The 20,909-nt window shown below is 30.2% G+C and overlaps 3 protein-coding genes and 1 long non-coding RNA gene across 7 annotated transcripts in view; 2 read left to right on the forward strand and 2 right to left on the reverse strand.

The window, feature by feature from the left end:
• The first annotated feature begins 151 nt into the window (after window positions 1-151).
• Window positions 152-2,064, forward strand: LOC108740818 (heterochromatin protein 1-like). 2 transcript variants are annotated; one of them, XM_018475301.2, is made up of 3 exons: window positions 152-620; window positions 693-1,002; window positions 1,564-2,064. In XM_018475301.2, exons 2-3 carry the CDS (start codon window positions 697-699, stop codon window positions 1,837-1,839), a joined length of 582 nt encoding a protein of 193 aa, XP_018330803.1. In that variant the 5' UTR covers window positions 152-620; window positions 693-696; the 3' UTR covers window positions 1,840-2,064. The 2 variants fall into 2 exon arrangements, 1 of the variants encoding a protein (XP_018330803.1); XR_001938408.2 differs by lacking the exon at window positions 1,564-2,064 and adding an exon at window positions 1,196-1,420 and having other exon boundaries at window positions 155-620.
• Window positions 2,065-2,150: 86 nt separating this feature from the next.
• On the reverse strand, window positions 2,151-4,986 carry LOC108740817 (transcription initiation factor TFIID subunit 5). The gene is made up of 7 exons (XM_025976939.1): window positions 4,763-4,986; window positions 4,130-4,709; window positions 3,852-4,059; window positions 3,654-3,773; window positions 3,441-3,597; window positions 3,048-3,368; window positions 2,151-2,833 (listed from the first exon to the last, which is right to left on the reverse strand). The coding sequence occupies exons 1-7, from the start codon at window positions 4,853-4,855 to the stop codon at window positions 2,324-2,326; spliced, it is 1,989 nt and encodes a 662-aa protein (XP_025832724.1). The 5' UTR covers window positions 4,856-4,986; the 3' UTR covers window positions 2,151-2,323.
• A 274-nt stretch (window positions 4,987-5,260) lies between these two features.
• LOC108740831 (heterochromatin protein 1-like) lies at window positions 5,261-8,238 on the forward strand. 3 transcript variants are annotated; one of them, XM_018475320.1, is made up of 4 exons: window positions 5,261-5,411; window positions 6,224-6,251; window positions 6,448-6,759; window positions 7,240-8,238. In XM_018475320.1, exons 3-4 carry the CDS (start codon window positions 6,448-6,450, stop codon window positions 8,002-8,004), a joined length of 1,077 nt encoding a protein of 358 aa, XP_018330822.1. In that variant the 5' UTR covers window positions 5,261-5,411; window positions 6,224-6,251; the 3' UTR covers window positions 8,005-8,238. The 3 variants fall into 3 exon arrangements, with proteins under 3 accessions (XP_018330822.1, XP_018330821.1, XP_018330823.1); XM_018475319.2 differs by lacking the exon at window positions 6,224-6,251; XM_018475321.2 differs by lacking the exons at window positions 5,261-5,411; window positions 6,224-6,251 and adding an exon at window positions 5,649-5,720.
• A 6,366-nt stretch (window positions 8,239-14,604) lies between these two features.
• Window positions 14,605-20,909, reverse strand: part of LOC108740830 — a 16,018-nt gene continuing 9,713 nt past the window's right edge. Inside the window, exon 3 of the long non-coding RNA XR_001938411.2 lies at window positions 14,605-14,710. This is a non-coding gene — a long non-coding RNA (uncharacterized LOC108740830). The remainder of the gene's footprint in view (window positions 14,711-20,909) is intronic.

Below are 20,909 nucleotides of genomic sequence, written 5' to 3' on the forward strand. Positions count from 1 at the left end.
ATGAAGTAATTCATCATTGCAATTGTAATTTGTTATGTGGTTAATGACTGTACATAATACATATATATATATATATCTTCCTTTTTAGGAAGCATTTTATTCAGTTGAAAANNNNAAAAAGGCTTAAAGCCCTTTTTCATTTTGCAAAAACATGTTAATTTTTAATAAAGATTTCGATATTCGAACTAATACTAGGTTTTAATAATTTATAGTACAATACATTGAGAAAGATTATTTACAATTGAATAATATATGTAGATGTATAGAATGCAATGAGTAACATGGATTCAATTGTATGAAAACATCTCATGGAATTATGTTTTGTAGACCATAGATACTTCATGGTAATGCTTCGCATCCACAGTTATTTCTGCTATCTATGCTTCACGTCAATTATTTTTGTTATTGTTACAAGTAAATATAAAACCTAATTAATAAGATAACTGTTTATGTTCAGTTTTTATTGCTGTTTTCTAATTGTGTACTGTAATTAGTAAAATGTCTGCAAAAGTAAAATAGAAACTCCTGTTTCGATTTTAGCATTTTGTGGTTATGTGTATGAAATAGTACTGTAGTTCCGCATCATTTAAATCATTTGGAATAACGCAAACAATAAACAGGTACGTAGGTTTGTTAATAGTTTTAGTTTAATTTAATGTAGAAGTGTATCTTTATTTGCCAAAATGTTGCAGCACAATGGGTATACTGAGAGAACCTATGGAAGTCGAAACTGATTCAGATGAAGACTACTCTCTGGACAAAATTGTAGAGAGGCGCGCTGTTAATGGAGAAGTAAGGTATTTTTTAAAGTGGAAATGTACTAAGGTAGACTCTAAAGTAGTGAAAAGGAACTTGGAATGCCCAGTCATAATGGACTCCTTTGAAAAATCATCAAAAGAAAAGAAGTCATCAAAAAGTGATACAAAGGACAAGAAAAAAGCAGTCACAAACTGTACAACTTCTGTTGTTGCAGATATATCAACAGAAGCAGATAAAAGAAAGGTAAAAATCGTTCAAAGTTAATTTTATAGTTAAAAATATTTTTGAGTTACATTGCATTGATTGTGAGTGTCAGGCTTTCTTTAGTAATACAGGTTTGGAAAACTAGAAAAAATAATATTAATTATAACCATCTAATATAAAGTAACAGCAATTAATAAGGGTGTGTCAGTTAAAGTACACACACATTTTTTAGACATCAGTTCAAGAAGATATTGAGGAATCATATCGAATGGATGCTGACTGACATGCTGTAGAACATTTGTCTAGAACTAGACGGCTGTGTGATAATATATTTTTAGTTTTGCCTATTCATACTTCTTTGTAATATTCTAACACCAATAGTGGGATCACTCTGTTTTCTATGCCACCATATAATATAAATAGAATAGTGCAAAAAATAAAGTTTGTATTTTAATTATTGGATGCTTTTCATTTAAAAACACACTACATCATAAATGCAAAATTAACTCCATTTTAGTTATTTATTATTTTTCACTCTGTCAGGAAGTGTTTTTATAAAAAAGTGAATATATAAGGTAAGGTAAAAAGTATTTTTTACAGGTGCAACATTCAAAAACCTGTAAAAGTCATTTACAATCGAAGAAAGTAGATGCAGAAGATAAATCAAAAGAGAAAAAACAAAAACATATAACTTCAGAAGAATGTTTACATCAAGAACACAAAAGCAAAGAGGAAAAACCGCCTTCAATAAAGCACAATCAACAGCCAGACATTACAGAAGCATCTGATAGTACAACAGTGATCACCACAAATAAACATGGAAGTTCAAATCTGGCTGAAACGAGTGCAGAAAATGAAAAGAGCCCCAACTCATAATCTAACAGGATCTCAGGTTTTAAAACATCGTATAAGGTATGCAACTTTTTTTAGACTGAAAAAAGGCTTTTTATAGAAATTGGAATGTTAATGGCAAAGAGTTTACTACTATAAACACTTTAACTAAGTGCTTAAAAACTGTTAAATATAACATGTATTTTTTGTTTTAATTTCTAAAAAATATGGGATAAAATCTATAATCAATAAAAAAACAGTTACTCTTTTTTTCTAAAACTTTATTTGTAAATAGTCATTAAATTATATACTATTTATTGTATAGATCATCAAGTATTTAAAAAAATAAAAGAAGATCGAAAGTTTTAATTGAGAAGAGAAAGCTTTTCTTGCAGAGAATAATTTATATCCTAAATGATTATTTTATTTTACATATAACTTAACAATTCAGCGTGGTAAAATTAATAATCGATTAACTTTAAATATATAAAAATATACTTAAGAAGTTGAAAAACCAAATGAAAAAAATCTAAGGATTAGAGCCATCAAATGTCGCAACTGCTAACAACAAATTTCGTCTTGTAAAATGTAAATGTATCAAAGGAGAATTCTTAGTCGCAAAACTTCTTAACATATAAGTGTCTCCCGATTTTACATCAGGATTGTGGGAAACATTTACATCCTCTGAACTCGTATCCTCGGCCAGTTTAGTAAAGTCCCATAGTTTGAGTTTACAATCTACTGAACCAGAGGCAAGGAGATTTCCGCATCTGCTAAATGTGAGCGTGTGGATTGGTTTGTCATGACCAGTTAACTCTGCTACTAAATGACCATGAGCAAGGTCCCAAATTAATATTTTACAATCTGAACCCGCTGATGCCAAAAATCGACCGCAAACGCTAAATGCCAAAGAATAAATAGGAGATTTGTGCCCCGTCATCAATCGCACATGATTCCCGGTTAAACAATCCCATAAGCAAACTCGTCGATCGCTCGAACCCGTTGCAATGTAGTTTGAATTGGGATGAAATTGAATACACTGGAAATTTAAAAATGATTACATATACCTATAACTTTTTATAATTTCAGAAGTTTTAGTTTTGTGTTTTACTTTTTAACGACCATCCCATATAAGGTAATATAAGGAAATAAAACAGAACTGAAAAATAATTTACCTAATAATCTGATTTTGTGTATTGACACACAATGGGATATGCATTTTATAAATTCTCAAATTGTATATTTTTACTTACATCAACATCCGAGAAATGTCCTGCAAAGACTCTTAAGGGTTGGTAGTGGTCCGTAGCCCACAATCGAGCGGTTCGATCGTGCGATGCGGATGCAAAGTAATAACCGTGAGGAGAAAATTTCACATCCCATACGGGATACATATGTCCTTTATAAACTACAAGACATCTCCAAATTTGAAGACTCCATAGGCGAATTGTGCCATCTTCAGCACAACTTAAGAGTAACGTGCGATCTGGCGAAAAAGAAACTGAATAAACAGAACCACTATGTCCAAAAAGGGAACGCGATGTTTTCCCTGAACGCTCATCCATCATCCTTACCTATGCCATGAAAATATGTACTTGTTTACTGCATTTCTTCATTTTCTTTGCTATAGATTTATAAAAACTTACAAATACATCTTCAGCTTCAATGTTGATCTCCTGAAGTTGTTCTGCATTTTTCATGGCTTTTAATTTTTGTGGCACCAGTGTCCACACTTTTACAACTGAATCACTAAAACCAACTGCCAGCATGCTAGAATCTTCGGTTATTTCTGCACAAGTGACTCTGAAAGTGGTTCAAATTACTAAAATAGAATTTTCATTGAAATAATATAGTCTTACGTGTGATTTGCATTAAGTAATGTGTAGCAACAAATAGAAGGTAATGTTTCTGATCCCAAGGTGACTCTTTTTGTAGCTTCCCTAAACGCTCGTAGCTTTTCCAATTTGTCGTTGTCTTTTCTAATAAGAAAACAGGAAAATAACACCTTTCTAGAGTTAGCATTTTTTTATTTGAATTTATTAAAACAATACACTTACAATTCAGGAAAAGGTATTCGATCTAAAGAAGGAGCATTTGGATCACACTTGGTCTTTTTAGAGAAAAGTGGATCTTTTTTTGCCTTTTTCTTTTTTGGTTTATCTGGTGCATCTTGTTCTGTACCTTCTTCTTCATCTTCAACAGGTGCTGCTAAAGTTTGAATATCTGGTACTTTTGGAATACCATAGTAAACTTTTACCTTATTGTCTAAAAGAATAGCACACATAATTAACTACATCTTTTAGAAAAGTAAATATAACTAGTAATATTTAAATACCTTGTCTTGTGGCTTCCCCTATAACTGAACCTGATGTAGAGTCAATTTGACTTTTATTTCTTGCAACTCCTTCATACATATCAAAGTACAAATGTTCATGTATAATGTTTAATAAAACTGTAGCTTTTTTGTCCTGCAAATGCCTCTTCAATAATGAATATGTGTCACGAGACATTCTGATAATAAACTGATTGGATTTAAATGTGTCAATTAATTCGTTACCATTCATATGTTCTTTTTTAATAACTAAAGCTAACTTTCTAAGATCTTCTTGATAATAAAAGTCTTGCTCAGGACCAAACCTCTTCATAAGATTCATTGCTTTTTCTGTGTGACCATTGTAAACAAGCTCTAAATACATATGCACTAGTACTGGATAAAGTATTGTACTTAATTCATGTTTATAGATATCAAGTGAGACTTCAACGAATTTCTTAAGTTCCAGATACGATTCTTCATAAGTTTCTGGATCACCATCGCTTTTGTAACCTGTTAATACACTGTTTACACCAGATTCTTGAGAGCTGTTGCTTATATCATCTGTTATTTTTGCTTCTTGTTTTAACAGTTCTTCTGTTTCCTAGCACATTATATACACATTTAAAAATACGGAAATTATTTTTTTTTACTTACTTTTAAGTTATACATCTTCAAAATTCTCAAAACATTGGAAAGTAGCTGTGTTTTATCCATGGTTGATTGGGATTGTGCTTGGCTATTGCTCATTATCGTTAGATATTTTTTTTTAAAGTAAGTATTTTTTAATTAAAACTTTATTTTATGAAATTAGTTTATGTTTCTACATAAGAGAAAATAGTTTGTTGTTCTGTATTAAGTGTGGTTAATTTATTCTACTTATTTTCTGAAAGTCGAATATAATAAGGTAGTTTCTTCGAATTGCCATTTCGCATACAGCGGTTTGTCTGGAATCGATTAATATTTTAACATGTAGCAGAAATTATTGTTATAAAATTAAGCAAATAATTCTGCATATAAATAAATAAAACTTAAAAAGTAATAACTTTTAATTGAAAATATGCTATAATAATATAACATACTTTGGAGAAATTAAGGTTCGATGAAGGAGTAAAATTCGATGTTTGGTAATTTCCCGGTTCGTACTAGACAGTCTAGATTACTAGAATAGAAGATAGAAGTGTAGAAGAAAAAGTTCGCGGTTAGTCGGCGTCCTGTAAATATTTTACATTTTCTTTTTAAGAAAAAGCCATTTAAATAATTCATTATACAAATTACGTGACTAGTTACGAACTACATCAGCAAGGTATGTTTTTATTTTGAATATTGGAAGAACTTCTTGTGCAAATGAATTTTTTGTCTTCTGAGAATGGCTTAATTTCCTTACACAATAATTTTGCTGTTTTATACTATATGCAAATAATGTAATGTGGCTGTTAATTTTATACAATATTCTTACATCAATAGGAATAGTATTAATCAATAAATAAAAAAAAAAAACGAGAAATTAATGAATGGCTGGACGTTTGTTTAGCTAAATTTATCAGTAGACATTTTGTTTTATCTGAAATCTAGTTTACGTTGTAGAGTTCTTTCAGTTTATAAGGAAATAAAAGTATGTACTATTATAGAATAAGCATTATATTTTAATATACAGTAGCTACTTGCTTTGAGAAGCAGGTTTTTGATATGTTGGTATTGGGAAATAAACAGTTAAAATTACAATAATTTTTCAATATACTGCATGATTTTTTTTACTAACAGTGGGTAGTGGGCCTATTTCCAAATATACAGGTACTACTATTGCCTACCCACTATGCTTAAAAAAAATCTTTGTAAAGTAATTTAAAACTATGAGTAGAGATTACACTTCATTCACAGATGAAGTCATTATTTGGATCACACTTACAATGCTAAGCTACTGTTTTCTGAAGCTGAGGTACAAATGCATACAAAGGGTGAAACTTCAATATCTTTTATAGTTTCCATTTCTTTCCTAAACTGATTTTTCAGGTATAGAATCAGCAGTGTTACGGTTGCAAATGTTTAATGAAAAAAAGTAGTTGTGTTTTTATAATCAATAAGCTTTTACAATCCTAATGCTGGCTCTGATTCCAGAACTGTTCACCATCTCATCTTGCACCTTGTAAGTGTATAATATCTTCCATACATAGCCTGTGCTTTGCTTTTAGTCAGTGAATGATGTGTGGTCTCATGAGTTATGGTATTATATTTATTATAAAAAGTTTATTAAGAGATACTTTGGGCTGGTAATTTCAACAGTGTATTATTAGTCAAATTGTAAAGTTTTAATTGATTTTGTCATTATTCTTTCTCAACAGATGGGTAAGAAGAAGGATGTTGTTGAAAATGAAAGTGAATCTGAAGAAGAATATTCAGTGGAAAAAATTATTGACAAGAGGGTAGTAAATGGGAAAGTCGAATATTTTTTGAAATGGAAGAATTATTCTGATGCAGATAACACGTGGGAGCCGGAAGATAACTTGGACTGCCCTGATCTTATTGAAGAGTTTGAAAGAAATCGAAGAGAAAAGAAAGCTGCAGCAAAGACTGCACCAAAAGATAGAAAAAGAGCCAGAAAAAACTCTACTTCGTCTATGGCATCTGATGCATCTGAAATTGAAAAGAAAAAGGTAATATTTTCTTAAAGAAGGAAACTGATTTATTAGTACACACAGCTGAAGTAAACATTTTACATTAATTTAATTAGGCTGAACGATTGGGGTATGAATTCCTTGTATCTTGCATTTGTCATTCATGAAATGTAGTTGGACCCATGTTTAGGTTACATAAAAATTATTCATTTCAATGTAAAACCTCAAACCCTGTTTGGACTTTATGTGACTAGGTAATCTGCACATAGTAATTAATTAAAATTAAAATAATAATAATAAGTATTCTGTGGCTGCTTATAGCTCAGCCACCATTAATATTTCTTTTATCTAAAATTGCAAACGGGAGAAAACCCTGTAGATTTATAAATTATAATAAATGAAAGTAACTGGTAAAAACCCTGAAGCACTACAAATTAAAAATAATTTTTCAATATTGAATAAGTACAAAAGATATTTTTTTATGAATCTGTAGTGTTTAGTTATTATTTTTCTTTCCAGAAATCTGCTCGAGCTCGTAAAAATTCGACTGATTCCGAAAAATCTGATGGTTCAGATGTAAAAGTGAAAGAAAAGAAGAAAAGGAGAAGATCATCATCTGAAGAGACCGATAAGTCTGAAATAGATTCAAAGAAAAAGGAAAAGAAAAAAGCTTCAAAAAAAACAAAAGCTGATGATTCAGCTTCCGATAATTCAGACAAGGAGACCAAAAAAACAGAAAAGAAAAGAAATAAAAAAGGAAAAAACGATTCCGATTCTGACGAATCAGATGATGAAAAAGAAAAAAATAAGGACGTTGAATCTGAATCTGAGGAAGTAAAAAAGAACGACAGAAAGAAGAAAGCCATAGATAAACCTGTAAAAAAATCAAAAACTGCTTCTGACTCTGAAGAGGATACAACTAAAAGGCCATCCAAGAGTGCAAAAGTATCAGATGACTCTGACCATGAATCTTCTCTCAAAAAGAAGGCAAAGAATTCTGATGATGAAACACCGGCAAAGGGAAAGCCAAGAAGTAGAGCTGGAAAAAAGGCGAAAGCTGCTGCTCCAGAACCTGAAGCAAAAAATGGTTTTGATAGAGGATTACAGGCTGAAAAAATTATTGGCGCCTCCGATACGACAGGAGAACTTATGTTTTTAATGAAGTGGAAGGGAACTGATGATGCTGACTTGGTTCCAGCAAAAAAGGCAAATGTCTTATGTCCTCAAGTGGTGATCCAGTTCTATGAAGAACGTCTTGCGTGGCATTCACCAGACGAAAGTTAAATCATAAGTTAGTAAGTGTCCATAACAATATTATATTTGCTTTCTTACTATAAGTGAATTAGTTAGTTTTTTCTTTATTTCTGCATATTTTTGAATTATCAAATTGGTTTAAAAACCGACAGAAAACAGGTGTTATTTTGTTTTCCAATGTGCTCATATCATTATTTTATATTGTTTTGTACTATTCAGTGTAATGATGCATGTGTTAATACATTACATTTTAATGCTGCAACATGTTTTCTACTATTTTATTAATAAATAATGAAACATTGCAGAATAACGTACGTCTTTTTCTTAGCATAGTATTGGAAAGCGCAAAAATGTATGGATATTAGAAAATAATTTGAACTGATGTTATTCTAACTTTTAATTAAGCAAACTGCATTTGAAAAAAATAAATTGGTAGAATAAGATGTTTATGCCTTTTTTATTACATAAATATTAACCTGTAAGAATATGAGTGATAAGTGTTCTAATTTGTGCGTTGACTAACATAAAATAATGTATGTACTTAACAATTTACAAAGGATAGTGTTTGTATATCTCACAGGTACAGCTAAAATTACGGATAGCTTGCATGGCGCCGCACATACGACAAATAAAAATACACTAATAAAATAATAGCAACAATGATAGTAACAAAAAAGGCTGATAATACACACGATATGAAGATATTTGTTCAATATACTCAAATTATACCAGGAAAATCATGCTTGTGGCTAGATTATAAAAATAAAAACAATTCAGCAATAACAAATTTCCAATTTAATTTTTAGTTTATTTCTTAAATTTTATTTAGTTAAATTCAATAATCTGTGTTGTAAGTTCTGATGGCAATTAGCCCCGAGGAGGTAAAACAGTTATTCTGCGCGAATAATTAGACTGGCAGTAGATAACAAATGTTACGATTATTAATTAAGTAAAATGTTATTAGCGCTACTATATACGAAAAATGTACATTTTCAATGCTGCTAATCTTTGAAATAATTGTAATAAATTTTTCTGCCTCCATGCAAAAACCCGTGTACACTTTTGTGTACCAATATTTCGAGAACGACTTTACCAATCAACAGGAAGTAAAAAAATTCTTAAGAAATAATCCTTTGCTCGAATTCTATGAATGCATTTTAAAAGGGAAGGGGGAGAGTAAAATAGTGTACATATGCTGAGAAAAATCAAAACCATTGAAAAAGTTCATCGTGATTACTAAAATTACAGGGATGTTTTTTATGTGTAGTCATTGGTCCCCTGTCACGATTATATATTATTTAATTAANTAGTTACTATTGTAGCAAATATGTTTTTAAAGTGGTACAAGGTGGCAAAAACAAAAAAAGTTGTGGATTTCAATGTGATGCAACAGAAACAAAGTTACGACTTTTTTTTATGAAAACATTTATTTACAAACAACGAAATATTTTAACTCTACAATAATAAATATTTTTGCATTATAATAAACACACTACATAATGATGTGACAGTAGAAGTGTACATAATACAGGCCTTTATAATAAATGAATTATTGTAGAAAATAACAGCGCAAAGACATATCCCTAGCTAAATATCAAGTAAAAGGTATGCGAGATAAAGTTTTTATTGCGAGACAAACAATGTGTCGATAAAAATAACGATAGTATTAGAATTTAACCTTGTATTAGGTAAAGGGTCATTCGTTTACAACTTTCACCTAACACTAAAGCTTCTCTTATCAAGGGAGGGGAGAAGTATGTGACTGATGCAGACTCTATTCTTTAGTTCCAGTTAAGTAAAGAACTTTTTCGGGCATGCATGTGTGATAAGACTTTGTGTTTCCGTTGGTTGTGTGAACAGCTCCAATATAACAGGTTGGTTAATTTCATTTATAATACATCCATACGTAGATAGAATTTGTTTTTAAAATTAACTAGGGTTTAGTATTAGAGAGTTTAGAGTTCCTTAGAAGTGGGTCCAAGTTATGCTAATGATTAATTGATAATATGCGGTGCAGACGCATGTATGCGATCATTCCAATGCTGTTGCGACTTTTTCTTAAACTGAAAACAGCGTTATTCATTACTACATAAATACTCAAAAGTTACTGGAAGTTTTGAATTGAATTTAATAAGCGGCTAATATCATTTAGCGTTTTTATTGTAATACTCTAAAACATCTTTCCGAAGTTTTAAAAATAAACAATTACTTTATTAGAAAGTTTAATTAGCAGAACTTTATTTCTTGTAGAAGTGTTTTAGAAATATATAATAGTATGATGAATAAAAAACACTTGGTCTATATGTTTCAGTAATTTATTTTTCATATTTTAATCTAACATGTATTTTGGCAGTAATGCTATTATCTAAAAGTTACTATTACAAACTTTGTAAGTTACATTCATTTACACATTATTCATCAGGCTATTAAAAAATCCAGCACTTCAACATATCAAGAATACGTAGTTTTAAAAACAAAAATGGTCAAAATTATAATATTTGTATGGTTGGTAGTACTAATAAATGATTAAATAAAAAAAATATCGGACAAGTAGGTATAAAGAAAAGTTTGAATGTGGTTCAACAGTCTTTGGAGAAAAAATCAATATCGATAAATTGAACACTTACAAGTAGGTACCTACTTTGTTTTCTATCACTTTATTCAAGTAATTACTGTGACTTGTTTCTACAAATATTCCCATTGTCAAACGATTCGAATGAAAATGGATTAATACTTCATATTCTTGAAGATAAGGAGAGGGTAAAGGTATTTTATTCGCATATTTGGAATAATAAAGAAAACAGTAACGGACAACATGGTTTAGAGATGTAGATAATTTTTTTCTTCTGTCTTAATTTCATTAGTCTTATCTCTTTTCTCTAACCAATACTTACCCTTTTGCACGATTTCTAAAAGCAGGCTTCTAGGTCGGCCTACCCCCTTAATTTGAGTGTAGATCGGAAGGTGACAAGTTATTAAAAAGTTTAGAGCCGTTTTTTAATTAAATTTTTATATTAAACCAGTTAACCCTTTACCTTAGATGTATATCTTTTCAAAAAACTACCAAATTATCGTTGTATATTTTTCATGGGTCTGGATAAGAATATGGAATTTTTCAGACTTTTATTTGTAAAAATTGTCCCTCTAAGTCAGTGTGGAAAAGGTCAGTGTCGGCGATTTTTCCCAAAATTTTGTACGTGCATTTGTTTCTATGTCGTATTTAAGGGTTTAAAGGTGACGAACTTGTTTTATAATACATTGATCTAGATCAGTGTTTCCCAACCTTTTTTTCCTCGCGAACCAAAAGAAAGGTACAAAAAAATTTGATGAACCCCCTATGTAGTCGTTAATGACAGGTAAAAAAAGCAATAAAATTTGATAGAATATATTTTTTTCATATTGCAGAATANATATAATAGTATGATGAATAAAAAACACTTGGTCTATATGTTTCAGTAATTTATTTTTCATATTTTAATCTAACATGTATTTTGGCAGTAATGCTATTATCTAAAAGTTACTATTACAAACTTTGTAAGTTACATTCATTTACACATTATTCATCAGGCTATTAAAAAATCCAGCACTTCAACATATCAAGAATACGTAGTTTTAAAAACAAAAATGGTCAAAATTATAATATTTGTATGGTTGGTAGTACTAATAAATGATTAAATAAAAAAAATATCGGACAAGTAGGTATAAAGAAAAGTTTGAATGTGGTTCAACAGTCTTTGGAGAAAAAATCAATATCGATAAATTGAACACTTACAAGTAGGTACCTACTTTGTTTTCTATCACTTTATTCAAGTAATTACTGTGACTTGTTTCTACAAATATTCCCATTGTCAAACGATTCGAATGAAAATGGATTAATACTTCATATTCTTGAAGATAAGGAGAGGGTAAAGGTATTTTATTCGCATATTTGGAATAATAAAGAAAACAGTAACGGACAACATGGTTTAGAGATGTAGATAATTTTTTTCTTCTGTCTTAATTTCATTAGTCTTATCTCTTTTCTCTAACCAATACTTACCCTTTTGCACGATTTCTAAAAGCAGGCTTCTAGGTCGGCCTACCCCCTTAATTTGAGTGTAGATCGGAAGGTGACAAGTTAATTAAAAAGTTTAGAGCCGTTTTTTAATTAAATTTTTATATTAAACCAGTTAACCCTTTACCTTAGATGTATATCTTTTCAAAAAACTACCAAATTATCGTTGTATATTTTTCATGGGTCTGGATAAGAATATGGAATTTTTCAGACTTTTATTTGTAAAAATTGTCCCTTTAAGTCAGTGTGGAAAAGGTCAGTGTCGGCGATTTTTCCCAAAATTTTGTACGTGCATTTGTTTCTATGTCGTATTTAAGGGTTTAAAGGTGACGAACTTGTTTTATAATACATTGATCTAGATCAGTGTTTCCCAACCTTTTTTTCCTCGCGAACCAAAAGAAAGGTACAAAAAAATTTGATGAACCCCCTATGTAGTCGTTAATGACAGGTAAAAAAAGCAATAAAATTTGATAGAATATATTTTTTTCATATTGCAGAATAATTGATTATATTAATAGTGAAACATTTAAATAAAACATTGATAAGACTAAAATGATGTAAATGTAGTAAACTGCCTTAATTTGATATTTATTTCCAATTGTANATATTTTATTAATAAACATTGCAATTGCAAAAAACAGTAATGTTCAATAGTTTTGGGCTATTCAACAAAATTGAACTTTTTACGAATCAAATTGAAGGTTCTCCAATCGTCTACTACTTTATATAGGACTTTCTTCAATACATCCGTTATGTTAGGGTATTAGTTAGAAAACCCTTGAAAAAAAACTAGTATTTTGTAACTTTGAAGTCTTCTAAAAAAATAACGAAAAGTTACGAGTCCTATTTATATAAGGATATACCCCTTCATCGCCCTTTAGAACGTAGTGTTATCATCATAAGGTCATCAGTCCTAAGACTGGTTGGACACGTACCTCCACTCTTTCCTATCCTGAGCTAATCTTCGCAATTCCCTAAAACTAGAACATCCCACATCCTTAATTATTTGCGAACAGTAATCTAATGTAGGTCTACTTTTACTTCTCGTAACTCCTGCTTCTGCCTCTAACATGTCTCTGACTAGCCCTTCATGCCTGAGAGGGTGTCTTTCCAATATAACTCGTCTATTTATTATTGACTTCCAATACTACTTTCTAATACTTCTTAATGTTTAACTTTTTCTATTGACGGTATCATCATCATTCGCCTGTAACGTCATATTTCGAACGCTTCTAACCTCCCATCATGTATGTTTTGCACCCGTACAGCGCCGCGCTCCAACCATACACCTTTAACAATCTTTTTCGAATTTGTGACTTTAAGGCGATTCGACCCTGTGCTATCCTCTGCTTTATATCCCTACTGCTTCTTCCATCCTGACTTATCTGACTTCCTTAATACCGAAAATTAGCCACTTCTTCTAATTTTGTGTCACCTATCTTTATATTCGCTCTTTCCCTACTTTTTCTTCCTTTACATACCAGTATTTTTATTTAATATTAACGGAGACAAGCAAAAAAATGAGGAGAGAACATGAATTGTTTGTATTCTTCTTTATCTCTTAAAAGTTAATAAAACACGGCTGAGAATTTTTTTTGAGTACCTAAACATCAAATCAGAATAATCTTTCAATTAAACAAAACCAAAAACCAAAGGAAATTAAGTTTAGTGAAATCCCTAGGTTTTGATGAAAACCCAGATTTTCTTACTTCTTTGTGATATGAACACAAAATTATTTTATATTATCCTTTTTCCTTTTCAGATGAAGGATCATTTTAGTAAAACACGTTTTGATTCTTCAAGAATTTAAATGTTTGTAATAAAAAGAAAACAGTACTTGATTACTTGTACCTATAAGAGGAATAAATTTTAATGTATAAAATTGTTGATATATTTTGATATTGATGAAGTAATTCTGAAAAACAAATAAGTAAAAAAGAAATGAAAATATTGAAATTTATTATAGATTTCTTAACAAACGGGCATTTTATTGGCGTTTTAAAAAATCCGCCATTACAATATTATTTTGGCGAATCCCCTCTGCAAAAACTGCGAACCCCCAGAGGTTCGCGAACCACCGGTTGGGAATCACTGGTCTAGATAAACATTCTACGAGAATTTAATTCGTTATTTTAGGGGTAGTTACTATTGTAGCAAATATGTTTTTAAAGTGGTACAAGGTGGCAAAAACAAAAAAAGTTGTGGATTTCAATGTGATGCAACAGAAACAAAGTTACGACTTTTTTTTATGAAAACATTTATTTACAAACAACGAAATATTTTAACACGTACCATGTTACCTTATGGTGTTACAAAAATACAGATACAAGAAACATTTTTCTGAAGAACCTTCTAATAACAATATTAACAATACGTTTTATAATCAGTAAATCAAATTATACTAAATACACTTATAAACATTTTGTATAGATTAATTTTTTTTAAGGAACTTCATAATTCTGATTTTGAAACTACGATATTACAAAAAGTAAACATAATAAGGCAAAAAAATGTATTAACTTTGACTCGTTTGTAATAAATAAATGAATAAATAACAGTAACACAAATTCATGATATTGCACTTTCTTTAAAGTCGGATGGCATTAATTGTCTTTTATGATAATCGCTACTCTCGGGCTTTTTTGGAAATACCGTCATCTTGTGGTCACTTATTTGTAGAATCTGTAATAAAAAAATATGTCATTTACATACATATTATACATAGGCAGGTACCTGAATTTTTAAAAACGTAGTTTATTAGTAATTATTTGAAGATTTCTCTTCAATGCAAATAAAATTCTTATGTATCTAAAACTTGTAAAGAAATTTAAATTAATTTAATTGTTATTTCAATTTTCCTACTCAAAAGTATGATTAAACATACATACAATTTTAGACAACTTTTAGAAGTGAGTCAGTTTAAAATCTGAAAATTCATTTTTGACTTTTTTACCCACTACACGCTACCTCAAATTAATGAGGGAAAAATTGTTGCTGTTGTCACACCCCCGCCGGGAATCGAACCCGGGGCCTTTGGGCTTGGTGCGTAAAGTTTTTGCAGGTCTATGTTGTAAACATGTCAATTTCACGATTGATTATTTAGAAGCACTTTTTTAATGCATCATTGGAAACTGCCCATTTTCCAGTTTTCGCAGATAAAATAGTTGCAAATTTAGTTCAGACTGTGAGGAATAAAAAGGTCAATTCTGCGCTAAGATTGAGAAATATTTAGTGGCTGCTCTACTTTATAAAGGACGATGAAAGGAGATACCCCTATATGAATACGACTCGTAACTTTTAATGATTGTTTTAGTAGAAGGCTCCAAAGTTTTAAAATATCTGTTTTCGTTCTACAACCCAACAAAATATTGGAATATTTAAAAAATTAGACAATACAAAACCCTCAGTTTGAGCCGTGAAAAGTTTAATTTCATTGAATAGTTATTGTAAAAACAGAAAAGTTTTGAAAATGCCATTTTCAGCAATTGTAAAAATGACTTTTTTTTAAAGAAGTCCTTTCAATTCTTATTCAAATTAAATTTCATCAGTTATTTTGTTGCTGAGATATGTTAATTTGTTTATCCCGAAACGTCAAATGTTTATTACTCGAGAGTTTAGCAACAAAAAGACAGATACTTTTTTAAATTACTATTAGGTCTTTGACAATCAAATGTAGCCAATTCATTTCTTAATTGTCATAATGCCGCTATGATTAAAAAAAAATATCCAAACCTTACTACTATTGGTCATACAGAAGAATATTTTTTTTATATGTTTATTTTGATGTTTTCAAATTAATTTAATTGTTATTTCTNACCCTGAGCTACTATTTATTTTAAAACCCATGTTATCTGACTTGCTAGAAACCACAAATTGGTGGTAGTTTTAGAGGTTTCAGATGAAACAAGAAAAAGCCCCGGTCCATACTTTTGTATGTCAACAAAATTTGTTCAATTCTGTTGACAAATTAAGCTCATTATTATCGACCCATTTACTGCTAACGTTAGACTTTGGCAGTTCTGAAAATATTTAATTTAATTCCAACGTAGAGATTCAGTTTTAACATGTTAACAACTATTTGAGGAACAGTTTGACAGTAGCGGTCAGGCACATGATGAAAGCACATTAATATATTAATGTGTTGTTAAATCTTTTGTACGTAACGTGTAATAATAAAACAACGAGGTAATTGGTCTGTGGCAGTTGTCCAAGCCTTTAAAATAATGCCTGCGTTTTGTCAAAATTATCATCAAATGACATCCAACTTAAACAAATTTTGTTATTTTCAAAAAATTTGGACCTATTGTATTGGAACTCAGCGTGGGAGGTTGAATGAAATGATTTGTTGTGGTTTAAAATTATTTCTTTTTTATGCCCAAGGCGTACGATTTAGTGAAAACATCTAGCACGTGGCGTTGGAGTTTCTGCTACAGATTTTTACATTTTTTTATTATTCCATTCTTAAAATAACTGAGAGTAATTTAAAATCGTTCAAAACGTTATTTATGAGTACTACTAACTATGAACGTTAGATGCCAAGTAGAGTAACACACCAAATAGAAAATACGTTTAACATGATGAATTAAATATAGAAGGGCTATAAACATGTTATAATTGGCATTGTTATATAACGTTGGAAACCGGTAAAAATGTCTATAAAACCTATACACATATTATTATAATTAGAGATGTGCAAAATGGTTTTTTAAAAGTATTTAAATACAAAATGCAAATACTTCTTTGATTTGTTATTTCAAATGTAAAATACAAAATAGATTTCCAACAAGAACAATAACGCCCCCAGGGAACGTTAGAACCTTCCTGGGGGGCGCTGGCCATTCCAGAGACAATTGAAGTACCTTGGGGTAATCAAGAAGGACGCCTTTAGCATACCTATCTATTTAGGAAGATAATATAATTTTATACATAGTTTCCCGTTTTGCCTTTCTTTCCTGTGTTTATCCTTATCCTAACTAATATAAATGTGCGAATGTGAAATTGTTTGTTTGTATATCATTTCATGCCTAACTACTCAGCCGATCATCATACAATTTTGTACACACATTGTCAAGAGTATACGAAATGACATAAGGTACCTTATATCCAGAAGAAATACTGTTCCTGAGGGATACAAAAAATAGTTTCAAATAGACGTCAATGACGTGTAGGACATCAACGCACGTGAAACCGCGGATAAAACCTATCATGAAGTTTTGTACACACATTGTCGGAGGTACAGAAAAAACATATCCAAAATAAAATAATGTTCCCGAGGGATAGAAAAAATTTAAAAGTGAACGTCGATGATTTTGACACATGCATAGGACATAAACGCAAGCGAAGCCGCTGGTAAAACCTATCATAAATTTTTTCACACACATTGTTAGGGGTACCGAAAAGACATAGGGTACATTTTATACAAAATAAAATAGTGTTCCAGAAGGATAGAAAAATCACTTTTATGTAGTCGTTGATGATCTTTGACACGTACCAAAGACATCAACGCGAGCGAAACCCAGGGTAAAACCTAGGAAATATATAAAATATATAAAAACAAATGGGTTCCCACATGTATATAGACACATATACGACCAAAGAGACAAAATCAGATGACATTCAAAAGAGCACAAAACACGAAGACAAAATCAAATCAACTGTAACTGTACGGAAAAGGTGGTGACTAGCAGCTCCGAAATATAGTTAAAAATCAGATTAATTCCGCAATAAAATAAATGCAATAATCAATTTTAGATTTAAAACAGATAAATTTTTTCAACTCAGGTGTGTTTATACAAATAAGAGAAAGAAACCGATTTATTCACAAACTCCATAAATGTTTTAGGCATTTTCTTTCATATAAATAAATAACGCGGTTGCGGAAAGTGAGAGGGGAATATAAAATAAGAAAATTAAGTAAAGTTTGGTGGGTTGAAAGTCCATCGGTTTTGAGAAAAATATATTTGAAAACAGTCAAGATTTTGGTAGGATTTTGGCATGTTTGTTAGAGTTTTTGGAGGACNCTTCTGTTAACTTGAACTTCCAGAACTCAAAATCTTTTCCAATCTTTTCCAATTCGAATATTTTTTTATTCATTTAACGCCTTAATATATATCGTCTTATATTTGTTACAAAACCTTTCACTCGAAAAGGACAAAAAAAGAGGCAGAATAATTGCGTTAAAGGTGTTTTATGATTATTTTATGAACTGATATTACCTACTCAAAAACGCACCCCTCCAAAAAGGGACACTTCTGGTTTTATAATTTTTAGACGCCAAACTACTATATTCCCCTTTAACTTAATTGTTCAATATTAAAGTCTCTATTCAATAGTCTAATTTTTCTTTACATTACTTATAAATTGCCTCTTTACTTCGAATTTCTATTAATTTTCTTCGGAAAAATCAGCCGCAGCTATAATCAGTGCCTCAAATTTTTAAGCGGAATTATACCACCACAAATTTTCGTTGTTGTACTCAATATTAAATTATATAATGGAAAATAGCAAAAAAAAAAAAAACAAATTATGATCGTAATGTTCCGGTAGGAAAAGACAATACTAACGAAATACTTATAGGGATTGTCTGACATCGTGATCTGAGATTGTAAGGTTTATTAGAGGTGGGTACAACAGTAATACTTAAATATATGCGATGTTTTTGAAACAAAATTTTTTATGGAAGAGCAGAAATTTTCCTTCAATAGGATATACTTGTATATAACTGGTTATATTTAGAAGATTCCAGTTAGCGATGTTTTGGTTTTGAATATTCGAGTTTTATTTATCCGATAAGATTTCTTTTATTAAAATAGATAGACTTTAAAATTATAATAATTTTAGGAAGAAATATGTACCATATAACTTCCCTAATATTATTACAATCTATACATATATTATTGCTATAAACTTTTTGTGTCTGTATACTGAAAAGTGTTTAGAGATAAAAGATACGTGATAAAGCNCAGATGAAGGATCATTTTAGTAAAACACGTTTTGATTCTTCAAGAATGGTAAGTACTTTTACAATTTCAATTTTAATGATTTTATAATTTGCTAGTGAGCTTAAAAATCTGCTATCGTTTAATTAAAGTTTAAAATATGTAATATGGGTTAATATCACTACTGTTAAAAAGTGCTTGTCGGTTTGTAAATACCTACAAAATTGAATGTTACGAAAGTATGGAACCTAAAAATAGTTGTTGGTCAATGTATTTTCTGCTTAGATGAAAATAACCAAAAACCATTAGCCCACCTACACGAATTATCTAAATTTCAACTTAACGCACTATCAGGAGTAAGTAAATAAGAGAACTAAGATATAAAACCAACATTATCTACGTTCCATCTAATATGCACATGCATAAATGTGCGTACGTTTATGTCTTTGTATATACATAGGTATGTGCGCCTACCAGTGTAACTTATCATTAAATTTCTAGAAATATGCGTTACCATATGCCACTTCACATTGCTATTTATGAGGAGGGACAAATTTCAAATAAATTCGCCAAGGACCGTAATTCTTGTAATTTATTATTTTCCTTCACGCGTAATGCATGAGCAAAATTAGGAGGAATAGAGGAGTATCACCGGTTATTTAAGAACAACCCAATTTTTCATAATAAATTGAAAAAAAAGTTGTTTTTCTAATTTCATAGCAAGGAAATTCGCGGAGACTCATCTCATTAACAAAAATAACAAAAAGTTTATGAAACTTACACAAGCTTTGCATTTTTATATGAAGGTTTTCCTGTTAAATTTTTAGGTTTTTATAGAACGTTTTCTTTAAAAAATAATTAAAAAAAAAAGATTAATGAAGGCAGGGACGTAGTCAGCCTTTCTTCTTAGATGGACCCAGGGTTGGCTCATAGCGATGTATATTTTAAGTATGGGAGATTCTTTTGCAAACCAAATAACGCCAATGTAACGTGCCGCGCTGGATAAATTAATTTTTTCCATTAGTAATAATTTCTCCATCAATTAAAAATACGTTTTTGATAGAAAATTTGAATAAAAAAAGAATGAACCTTCTAACTCAAATACAGCCGGAGTTATGAAATTGTAAAAATGAGTCTTTAAGCCAAAACTTTTGGATATGCTTATAAATGCAAATATTATTTATTAGTACATCAGAATATCTTGTAGTTTTCAGTTTTACACAGCTAGCGTATGTCAATTCGATATTTTTTTGAGGGCTGCTTTGTAGTAATTCATAGAATTTCGTAGTTCCTTCCTGATTTGACAGGTATTGATATCAATTTGGAACTTAAAAATTCCATGGACCATGACATTGAATCTGGAAAACAATATCGATCCAATATTGTAGATTATCCATTTCCAAGCAGCTTATAATTTTTTGGGCTCTCTTCAGTTAAAGAATTAGAAGGCATTCATGGAATGTATTTTTGTCCCCTTTTAAAGCTTAATACATTCAATAGCCAATGTGACTAATATATGTTTGATCTGTGATTCTAGCAAAACTTTTAAAAGCAAAAATGTATTTTGCATTTTACAAATAGAGAATACATTTGGAAAAGTATTTTAAATAAAATACAAAATGCTTTTCTTAAAAAACTATTTAAATACAAGAAAAAATAGATACATATAGACTTGTTGACACTGCAGATTAATTTGTATGCGAGTTTATTTTGTCAATTAAGTATAGATATCCATTACATATTAAATATAATATAATAAGTAGATACATTTCGAAAACGTCAACTGCTGCTTTTTTTCGGTTGACACTATCGCGATTCTACTATTACAGGTACAAATATTTTTGTTGAAAAATAAATTTACCCCGCATTTTTAAGTAAAACATAAACATTTATAAATAAAAAAATAGAAATATCATTCGGCACTCAAACGCACGTAATTTGTT

Source organism: Agrilus planipennis, unplaced genomic scaffold (assembly GCF_000699045.2).
Source record: "Agrilus planipennis isolate EAB-ADULT unplaced genomic scaffold, Apla_2.0 scaffold299, whole genome shotgun sequence".
Lineage (NCBI taxonomy): Eukaryota > Metazoa > Arthropoda > Insecta > Coleoptera > Buprestidae > Agrilus > Agrilus planipennis.

Coding starts and splice junctions, on each gene's coding strand:
- LOC108740818 (XM_018475301.2), top strand. CDS start 697: ATGGGTATACTGAGAGAACCTATGGAAGTCGAAACTGATTCAGATGAA. Junction 1,003..1,563: donor CAGAAGCAGATAAAAGAAAG/GTAAAAATCGTT, acceptor TATTTTTTACAG/GTGCAACATTCAAAAACCTG.
- LOC108740817 (XM_025976939.1), bottom strand. CDS start 4,855: ATGAGCAATAGCCAAGCACAATCCCAATCAACCATGGATAAAACACAG. Junction 3,774..3,851: donor CGAATACCTTTTCCTGAATT/GTAAGTGTATTG, acceptor TTTTCTTATTAG/AAAAGACAACGACAAATTGG. Junction 3,598..3,653: donor TTACTTAATGCAAATCACAC/GTAAGACTATAT, acceptor AACCACTTTCAG/AGTCACTTGTGCAGAAATAA.
- LOC108740831 (XM_018475320.1), top strand. CDS start 6,448: ATGGGTAAGAAGAAGGATGTTGTTGAAAATGAAAGTGAATCTGAAGAA. Junction 6,760..7,239: donor CTGAAATTGAAAAGAAAAAG/GTAATATTTTCT, acceptor TTTTCTTTCCAG/AAATCTGCTCGAGCTCGTAA.